An 11236-nucleotide genomic window follows, 5' to 3' on the forward strand; every position below is an offset into this window, starting at 1 on the left:
GCAGGGGATCTCCCAGCTGCCCCCTGTGCTGTGGCACGCTGTTTGTTGATTGTTGGCTGATTGAAGCCACCAAGAAAATTGCAGTTGTTGGTTTACCTGCAGTCTGCGTGGGTTCTGTGTGCGACTGATTGCCTTACAATTAATGTTTTCGACTGGCGCACACCACACGAATGGGACAAACCAAATTTACATTTAATTCGAGTTAACTTTTCGCTGCGGGAACCTAGGAGGTGCTAATGAAACTACAATTCTGCGTGGGCGCCACAGAAAACTTGTTCATGTTGTTCTGCTTACCTCAAATTAGATCAATCAATAAGAAATACTCTTGAAGGTGGCCCATTCAAATCGTGGTTAGCTGGTGCATTTGTTTCAATATATATAATCAATATGGCATAATATATAGCAATAATATAAAAAAATATTTTGCTGAAAAATATATTTTCCTGATAAAATAAATATAAATTCTCTTATTTTATTTGTTTTCTTTATATATGTATATTTTATTTTATATTTGAAATATGAGATTCTCAATGTTTATTTAGTAAAAATTTAATTGAATTTTTTACCTGTTCGAGTTTAATTTAATTTATTTTTATTTTATTTATTTTCCATAGCTTTTATTTTATATTGTAAATATAATTTTAAGAATTTTTTTTAGTAAATATTATATTGAATTAATGATATTTCAAAATTTAGTTATTTTCATTGATGTATTAATTTATTTTTATTTATTTTTTCCAATTTTTTTTTTTTGTTTATATATTAAATTTTAATTAAATATTTAAAACCAATATGTAAATAAAAGCAAATTAAGAAGATAAATAAATGTTATGTTACACACATATTTAAATATTTATATATTTTCTTCTACTTTTAAATGCAATAGAGCACCCATGAAGCACACAGAATTAATAAAAATAATAAAAAATAAACAGATTACGTTATCTTCAGTTGAACGTCGACCATTTGTGGCCGCACGGACGACCTGACCGAATGTTGTAATTAACCTTAGAGTTGGCGCGGGGCAAAACAAGTTGCGACTAATCCTGAATTATTATTTGCCATAGTCGAGCAAACGACAAGCAAATGGTTTATTTTCAATTTATGGCACGAAAGGGTTACCCCGGAGGCCAAGAGGCCCAGGGATCCAGGGGACCGGGGAGCTAACCCTCCTTTGGCAATGTTTCCAAATCATTTGCATATGAATTTTGCTGGCATCTTTCTGCCATTCCATTCCATTCCACACTTGCCTAGTTGAGCATTCAAATTACTGTTATTATTATTTTCACTCATATGCCACTCGTCCGGGCGGGTTTGGGCTTAGGTTGGGCATAGTGGGCTGGGGTCGGACGGGCAACCATTAAAATCCAGCACGACCTTTGAGCTGCGGCGATGCGCTTGGCGCACTTCCTCGTTGGCTTTTAATTCTATTAGACAAGGCCACCAGGCTCAGCGCTTATCGCTGCCGGCACACATGTCGCCCGCCTCAGTCTAACCTCGCCACGGCTGGGTGGCGCCCTCTGGCGGTCGGGCAACAGTTTCGAGGCGCGTAAAAGGTTAAAATTATAATTTGCGGCTTCGTCGTCGCACTTTATTACGCAACTTTTTGGCATTTGCAGTCAACAGGCGTCGACACGCTTAATTTCTTGGCCGCCTTTTCATAACATTTGTTCAACACAATGTATTATCCACATGGAGCGAGCAGGCGGAGCACATGGAGGCGTGGCCGCTTGCTTTGTTTACCCGCCACGTTCTCGGCCAAAGACAAAAGGATGCCGTTTAATGGCTCTGCGCGGGTCGCTTATCAGCCACGGATATCCTTGACGCAGTTGCCACAAAACAAATAAAGGTTAGTTACAAGATTCTCGAGGTTTCGGATTTTCGGTTGTGGCTTTTCGAGTTTATTCTTGTTTGCCTTCCACATTACACCTAAGCGGAAAGTGCACAAAGTTTCGCAGCTTTCGCTGGGATAGGCGAGCGATAAGCGTCGTTTGAATTATTTCGTTAGCTGCCAAAAATTGTTTATCCTATTCCGTTAGCGGCACACAGGTATTCCCTTACATACTTCATACACATGGTGGGGCGTACACATAAATGGCTTGCCTTGCGAACAAACCAGCAAATGCAGCCATATTACATGGAAGTTGAATGGAATACTTAAAGAGAAGACCTGAACTAGAAAGTTCACATGCTGAGTGAGAGTTGTGAAAGGAAAGGCAAATTTTAATAAATAATATACTACAGTAGAATCCGGTTATAGCGACGCCGCTTATAGCGTCTATACGGTTATTACGACGAAAATTCGAGTCCCCAGACAAACTTGTATGAATAAGCTTATACGATTATGACGTTTTCCGGGTATATCGACGATCCCTTGAACGACGCTATAACCGGACTCTACTGTATTTACAAATATGGTAATGCTCATATAAACTTAAAGTTAAAGATGAAGATAATTAAATCTAAAAACTATTTATCAGTTTAACCTTTTGTGTTATTGTGAACGAATTTAGTTATGTATCAGGATTATATTAAACTATTCTAAAAATAAAATAAGTTTACTGTATTCCTATGCAGTACTATTTTAAAAATGTTTTAAATTATTCGATTACTACAGACAAAACTCGTAAGACAACTCATAATAAAATACTTTCGAATAGGCAGTCGATTATGTTATTACTATTATTATTATTAGTATTATTATTATTATTATTATTATTATTATTATTATTATTATTATTATTATTATTATTATTATTATTATTATTATTATTATTATTATTATTATTATTATTATTATTATGTATTATTGTTGTTATTATTGTATACATCAAATATATATGTAAGTATATCATATCAGTAATATAATTTAACAAATTTTAATTGCCAGAAGAGTCATCTACTCTATATTTATTTTACATGTCTTGTACTCTTGACTTATTTGCTTTCTTAAATTAAAACCATTTCTTATACGCACATTCAAAAAGGCTCAGCCCGAACAATCAACTCACATGCATATGTACAAAGTATTTAAATGATTTTCTACGCCCCTCCCGCCACCCACCTTCACAGCTCCGCCCTTTGCTAAATGGGATGCAAACAAGCTCAAGCCTCGGCCATGAGCAATGCCAATGCCACAAACATAACAAATTGTCAAGGCATAAGATGGCATTTAATCTTCAGCAAATTGTGAGCCACTTGTACAGACAGCTTAGATAAATACAGTCAAGAGCAGCCACCATCGCACACCACCTGCACCACCGATTCGCCTGGCAATCTATCAAGCCGCACAGTGCGCAGAGTGTTATGTGGAAATTTGTGAAAATCTCTTTAGGGTTTGCATTTTATTCTCTTGTTCGTTCATCGTTCTTTTTTCCTTTTTTTCTTTTTTCTTACTTGTAGTCATATGAAATTTGCATTTTAAGTCAATAAATTCACTTTGCATACGCACACACGTTGACTGGAAGCCAAAACATGCTCTATAAATCTGTTCGCGTCGAGCGGGGCGTGGCAAGGGGAGTTGTCTTAGCGGCTTAGCCTTCAGCCTGCGGCCAAGTTAAGTCTGGCTACTGACTACAGCAACTACCTAATCCCCCCTCACTCTCTCCCTCTCTCTCTCTCTCTATCTCCCTCATTCGGTGCACACCCCTGTATTACCAGATTACAGCAAGTGTGAGTGGGCAAATAGCTGAGAATAACTGAGAGCTGAGAACTGTGAGCTGAGAATTGCGACTGCCGTTGCCTTTTGTCGCTTTGGCCGTGCTTAAGGCGATATTTGCGTTATTTACGATTATTTACAATTTAAAATTTACATGCGCCAGCCCGCCCCCTCCTCCTGCAGCGCGTCTGTCTGTTGCCGTGATGTTGTACATCCTTCGCCTCGTGTATCTTGATATGTTGATTTTTATTTATATCACAATTACTTGGCTCTAACTACAGACTCGCCGTGCCTAACTGTGGGTAAGCGTTTGTATTTGGCTAGTGTAGCTGGATGTTGACAGATAATTAAAAATAATACGAGACTTGAGGTATTGTAGCTGTGAGCAGGCATGAGAGAGTTTGAAATAGTGGTTATATATGTATGTATGTAGTATAGCAGTGCCTATATTTTTATATTATTTTGTGGAATTTAGATTATCTAATATTTATTATAAAAATCAAAAATATATAAAATATTTTTTTTTATTTAAATAAAATAATATATACATATATCAAATATATAACATATAAAATATTTATTTTTAATTTTTCACGAAATTTTATTGCTTATACACTAATGCAAAGTTGTGTAAATGAAATAGTATTACTGCCTATAATTTATATAATTATAGGATATATATTAAATCATATTAAATATATTCATTTAGCCTTAGAATTTCATAATATTCATATGTTCACTTTTAGGTTTGAGCTGAGTTTGATTCAAAAATGATTGCCAACCAGTTTTGAGCAATTTTCACATCTCTTGCGCTCTGCAAATTTATGCGGTGGTGCGATATTTAGCCGGCGGCATTGGGATAATCGAAGCCGCGCTGCGCTGCAGCGCACAAACTTCTGTGCAACTGCAACCGCTGAAGAGGAAACCCAGGCTCAGCCACAGCAACCGCCCGGCTCGCCCCGCACCGCCAACAAGCAGCTGTGGCAGTCAGCATCACAGTTTGGCATCTTTTTGAGGCAACTAATTGAATTATTAGCGGCTGCAGCCAGTGGTTGAGGTAGTTGTAGTTGTGGCTGTGGCGGCTCTGTGGCTGGGTCTGTGGCCGGTCCGTATGCCCGTTGTGTGCACATTGAAATTATTGTTGGTGGTTGACAAGGATCAGCGCCGACGCCTTATTTGTGTTCATGCTCATTGCACAGCCACAACCACAGCCACAGCCACAACCACAGCCACAACCACAGCCGAGCCCTCTCGCACGCAAACCAACTGCTGCTGCTGCCTCTGCTGCCCTTGGGCAATGGGTGGACCAAGCTCTAACAAGCGGGTGTTGGCCACGTTGCAGCCCAGTTGGCAAGGGAACTTGGGCTGCCGTTGCCGCCGGCTGCCGACATGTGCACACGTATTGTTCTTGTAAATCATTGATTAATTCCTACTCTTTTTGCATATGATTAGTGAAAGTTGCCAGCAGAGATTCTCATTCAGTTTCAGATTCAGATTCATATTCAGATTCCAATAGAATTTTCCCCACCCATGCATGCAATTAAATTATGTCCACAGCCCTTGGAAAAACCAATGTAAGAGAAAAGCAACTGTTGATGTGCCAAATACTAAATACTCTACCCTTGTAAATATATGAGTATGTACATATATGTGGGCTTGATGAGATGAGCTTTGCAAGATTCAGAACTTATTTATATATCTTTAAAATTAAGTTAAGTTGACTCTTAATATATGGTTCATACATTAAAGTACTGTTCCTAGTAGTACTTTTAAGTATACTCAGAACCCTTTAAAATGGGAATGCAAAGAATATTGTTTTAGATTGTTGAAATGGGGAAATATATATGAATACATTGTGTCCCCATTACAGAGGAATAGAGCTATTATAATATTAAATACCATTCTAGCTAATAATTTCATACAGCAAATCCTTTCATACTTATTATTTAAAAGTCTGCAAAGATTCTAAACTATTTTTATGTGTATTCAATGAGCATTAAAATTATTCAGCAGATCCTTTAATCTAACAAACTTCACAGATAGAGAAAGATCATCTCGTGGCATGCTTAGCTCTCAAATGAAAATACCCTTAGTTAGAGTATACAGTGCGTCATGATATAACACATGGTCGTACAACCCTTTGTTATCAAGAATCCAATTCCACGCTGGGATATGAGATGCACACGCTTCCCTGACACTCTGACACTGTAACACTCTGGTCTGGCATCAGGCAAATGTCACGCATGTCACGAGGCCCAAACAATGACCAGATATAATCAGAATGTCTTGCAGGACTACACATCCTGACACTTTAGCAGTTTCTTTAGAAGAAATGTGGAAAATGTGAAAGCTGGCAGGAGTGAAAACTTGCATATCTGTTGTCCAAGTTTCTGCTGCATTGTGCAAACTTTTTGTGCACCAACTTTGAACTTGGGAGTTTTCATCGAGTAGTTGACACTAGTTGGACTAGTATGGGTGTATCATATATATATCTAAACTTTATACATAGAGTGAGAGAGGGGTAGAGAGACAGCTCCCATAAGTGGAGCACACTAAGACCAGCAAATGGCCTGCGCTTCCGCACAATTAGTTCGTTCCAATTGTGCCGCCTTCGGGTGTCTCGAGGAATATTTAAGAGTGTAAGAAAAAAGGAAAACCATTTTCTGAGCTGGCAATTTACAAGGTGTTAGACTTAAGAGATGGAAGCGGCACGAGTTGGAGGGCTGGGGTGTTGGGGGGGGGGGAGGAAGCGACAGGGTAGCTGTTCTCGGCAGACAAAAACAAATCACTTAGCCTTAATGGCTTATGAAGGCAGCGCATTTAACCAAAAACCTCAAGCAGTTAAGCGAAACGACAGTGGGCGTCTGCAAGACAGCACAAGCAGGAGAGGGAGGCGCTGCAGCAATAGAAGCTGTCAAATGGTTGTCTTTACACACACACACACACATACACACACACACATAAAAGTGGAACATTGCACGCTGCTGACGATGCAGGCGCTGGGTATGAGAGAGAGTGCGAAATGAGATGTGAGAACTGAGACCTGGGACTGGCTCTGCAGCTCGCATAATGGGCGACCCAATTAGGCAAAGTGAGTGTTGGTGTGCAATGCATATGAACCATAAAACAATTGAACAATGTGCTGACAACAATTAACAAACAGCCGCAAAGACAATCGAAAGGATAAAGACCCGAGAGCCTGAAAGCAGAAGGAAGTCAAATATTTATATGAAGACTTGCACAAGTACCTGAATAAGTATAAGTACTGCGAAGGTAAGTAAAAGAACAATCACACTGGAATTTTTTCCCAATTATATATTCAGCAAGTCGTTGACTCAGTCTCGGTTGGCCTTACAGGTCTCATTCCCATTTGATTAGCTAAAAGCTATAGATTCTACTGCAAGCATATACACATATGCCTGGCCGATAAATTTCTCACAGCTGTCTGTCATTTGTTTATTAGATTTGTCAATGCAACAGTTTTTTGTCAAGCACTTCCCCCCGGACGGGCCATCCAAATCATCGGAATTGCAAATAGATTGAGCACAAAAAACTTATGTCCGGCACAAATGCCGGGTGTCACATGCAGGCGATGCGTATAAATTAGAGAATGCCACCGAGTGGCCATTGTGTGTGGCATCTTAAATGTCAAAAGTGACACCCCTCGCCCTTGCACCCTGCACCCTCGCCTTTGCCAAGTGCACCTGAAGCGCTTCAACTTTGACTCAAACCGCCGGCGAAACAATAAATTTCCCTTTGGAAGCCATTGACTAAGGACAAAGAGGAGGCGCAGCTTCCAACCTGACCAAAGCCCTTACATATCACACACACACACACACACACATCCACACATGCTTCGCATTTGGGGGCTGGGCAAGAAAAATGATGACCACAATGCCCTGGCAACTGGACGCACGGCTGAACATAAGGGCATAAAAAGAGGAGAACCGTTAAGGAACAACTTCTGGGCTAATAAAACACAAAAAAAAAAAAAAAAAAAAGAAACGCAAAAATCAAAAGGCAAAAACTAAGGGAAAAACCTGCGGAAAAACCTGTTCCAAATGCATTTGGCCATTATGTCCTAGTTGGAGGGTGTTTAAGCGGAAAAGGTAAGTGAAGCTGGCGGCTCTGCCTGGACGGGGGCTGGGCTTTTAGTCAATATCTCAGGGTACGCTGCAATTTTTCTTCATTTTTTTGGCTTTTGTCACCCAGCATGAAACTCAGGCGGAAGTTAAGCTGTTGTTTATGTGTCATCGTAAATCATGTTCAATGTACACGAAACAATTCCACGTAAGTGGATAATGGCAACGCTCACTGGCTAGTCGATGTTAGTTTTATGCTGTCGATGATGAAAGTTGCGTGAAAATTTAGTTCCTTAAAAGCCGAACAGACAGTGTTGCACGAAACAAACAATTTCCTTAAGTATATAGAATATTTCAATAAAACTAGGACTGCATCGATCCACACCTCCTGTTCGTGAAAGCTAAACGGATCGGTCATGATGCTGTGGATATGATCTCCAAAAGATCCAGAAGAAGCTCAACGGAGCATTAGGATAACGGATTGGAAAATGCCTATCAAAAGCAGATGGAACCCAAAGGAACACTTCATCCGGTGATGAAAAATTGCTTCACTACTTTTATGCCCCGATAAATATGATCAAAGGAAAGTACGAGCAAGCTAAATGGGTTGCTTGTCAATACAAAAGCCATAACGAAATAAAATTTACCACAGTCCTATGTATATCTAATGCAATCAAATGGGTATCAGTTGCATTATATGATCGATTTGTTCTGCATAAAATATCTAACACTTCATTCATTTAACAACCTCACTTTGCTATCAACCATGAAGAGGCACAGTTTCTTTATTCTACTTTTCATCTTGCCTTTATTCATTAGGACTCGATCGGAGGTGCCTAACAGCAAAGGTATACAAAACAGCCAGAGCTAAAGCATTGTACAATCCGATTTTTCTTTAGCTATTTTAGATCAACTGATCTCAATTGATGCACCCAAAGTCTTATCAGAAACTGATTTGAAAAAATCAGTACGTCTACCGGAAAAGACGACTCAAAGTGTCAGCACCAGCAGTCCTTATAGTTCAACATCCCCTGCGAGTCCCCTTAACACAACGGTGACAGTCTCAGCGAGAATCCCGAATGCAACAATAACATATCCATTCGTAGCATCACTGCAAATCAAAAAGGGCAAGTTTATGCATCTCTGTGGCGCTACAATATTGGATGCCAACTTCGTATTGACGGCGGCTCATTGCTTTCTGAAATACCCCAAGCTGAAGCCCAAAAATTATCTCGTGGCCGCCGGCAGCAATCGACTGTTCAATGCGAAAACAAAGCGTTTTCGAGTTAGCAGTTTAAGAAAACATCCGAATTTCAAGCCCCTGAAGGGCCATGATATTGCATTGCTGAAGCTAGCAACACCCATACCGATCGACAATATTCGATTCGCAGCTTTAGACTTTCGGGATACCCCTAGAAAACCCAGCAATGTGAATACTCTGCTCGTCGGCTGGGGTCGCACCAAACCAGGCATACCAAAGAACCTAGAAACTGTCTCGTTCCGCACCATAAAAGATGACATATGCTTAGTAGATCATAGATTTAAATTTTTGACTGATTCGGAAATTTGTGCGATCCACACAACGGGAATTCGTGGAGCTTGTGATGTGCGTATTTATATGGGAAGTACGACTGTCGAAATTTCTAATATATAACGAGTATGATACCTTCCAGGGCGACTCGGGTGCACCTCTAATAGACGTGAATAAGCATAAGCTGGTTGGCCTCCTCTCGTATGCCCGCAAGGCCTGCGAGGCGCACAAAGTATACGCCTTTACACGAATCAGCCCCCACGTGAGCTGGATCAAGGAGCAAATGGGGATTATGCAATTGCAAGTCAAATAGGAAACGCACTAAATAAGTTTCTCAGTGTCTATTCGGCTTAATATATGCAGTCAAATTCCCACTTGACGCTTGCTTCATTCCTATCCCCAAATGCAAATAAAGGAAGTCACTTAAAAAATTATGCCGCCCACTTTGGCAAGTGCCACGGGATATGCAGAGATGAAAATGTGTTAATGTGCCGGGCCGCAACGCTTTTAGAATTCATGTCAGTTTTATAAGGTAACAGATTCACGCGCGATTGTCACTTACGCTGATTTCCGCAACAGGCCCCCAGAGAGGACCCCCGTCGCCCCCCAAAGTCAGTGAGGATGAAGGCGTGCCCCAACCAGGCGCCGGCAATACAAATGACAGTTACGTGTGCGGGTACTCCATTTCGTTTAACTGCTTTTTTTATTGCATGCCCTGTACTGTAAGCAGTTAGACAGGGTATATCGGTTGTTAAGGTATGAAAATAGAAAAATTGGAAATGATTTGATTTGAAATTACTTGGAGTTCTCGGTAATATTTAAAGGGATTACAAATGCTCCTCAGCAGAGCTCAATACATTTAAAGAAAAAGTAAACTTTCCCCTTTATTTTTCAAAATATTTACCTTTGCTGACACAGCTGCATTCTGCGCAGTGTTGACTTTGTTTTCGAACAGAGTTCAAGGCATAAGTCATTGATATAAATATATAAAGTCATATATATTGGAGATAGTTAACTACCGACGCAGTTCAATTTAAGCAATTGTGAGATGAGGACGCGTCTTCTCTGGGCCTTCATGACCATTATCCTTGCCTGGAGCTGCTGCTCTGCTGGCGCCTACAGACTGCTGGACTCCCTGGACGAGCCTCTGCAAAGCTGTCCAGCGGGCCGAGCAAATGCACAGCATAAGGCCTATTACAAAGTGGATAAATTGAACGAGGCGCATGATAAAGAGACTTGCGGCATATCCGAACAGCGCCACAAACCCCTGCGACTCCTGCTGCGCATCTTCAGCATCAGGAGACCCATCAGATGGGAGCCACAAAATGTAATACCCGGACATCATGTGGAGCGCAGAGCAGGACTCTTCAGAGAGACTCGACATATAGAGAAGCCCAGACGAAAATTGATTCTGATTTTGAACGAAAGGCCCCATGATATGCAGCCAGGCAACGCTCGTTTCATGTAACAAATTTCTCATATTTATAATCCATCAGGTTTTTGACTAGTTTTAAGTGCTTATAATTAAAGAAAGTTGCTAAAACACATGCGACTTGGTTTGGCCATAAATTAAAAGCATTTTGCTGCCGCGAAGGATTAAGCCATCAAAGAAAGGGACTTCAAGCTAAAATATCTTTAAGAGAGTTTTGCCAATAAATAATAAGACTCACATATGCGCAGCTTTGGGCTGTGACATAAAAAGCTTCTATGCCACTTGATTGCGGTTGCACAACCACCCAAACACCCACCCACACTGCCAGCCAGCTAGCGTGCACAAAGCCACTCGCATAAAAAATGATGTTATATGCATGACCCTAAATTAATCTAGCGAAACCTTTTCCCTTTGCAACGAAAGCCCCAACTCTGCTCTGCCCCGGATACATCAAAGCCACTGAAGTATGACAGAAACGAAGCTATTTGAATATCCACGTAAATGTCATATGCGAACAAATTAAATTTGGCTTA

The 11236-nt window shown here is 40.4% G+C and overlaps 1 protein-coding gene across 2 annotated transcripts; it reads left to right on the plus strand.

Annotated features, from left to right (window-relative positions):
- Nucleotides 1-8476: 8476 nt before the first annotated feature.
- On the plus strand, nt 8477-10846 carry LOC108610144 (uncharacterized). Of its 2 annotated transcripts, XR_016268606.1 has the most exons (4): nt 8477-8588; nt 8640-9346; nt 9414-9789; nt 9851-10846. XR_016268606.1 is itself a non-coding variant. In XM_018002056.2 (3 exons), the coding sequence occupies exons 1-3, from the start codon at nt 8507-8509 to the stop codon at nt 9582-9584; spliced, it is 960 nt and encodes a 319-aa protein (XP_017857545.1). In that variant the 5' UTR covers nt 8477-8506; the 3' UTR covers nt 9585-10846. The 2 variants fall into 2 exon arrangements, 1 of the variants encoding a protein (XP_017857545.1); XM_018002056.2 differs by having other exon boundaries at nt 9414-10846.
- Nucleotides 10847-11236: the final 390 nt, after the last annotated feature.

This window comes from Drosophila arizonae, chromosome 2 (assembly GCF_054131065.1).
Source record: "Drosophila arizonae isolate 15081-1271.41 chromosome 2, UAZ_ARI_1.0, whole genome shotgun sequence".
Lineage (NCBI taxonomy): Eukaryota > Metazoa > Arthropoda > Insecta > Diptera > Drosophilidae > Drosophila > Drosophila arizonae.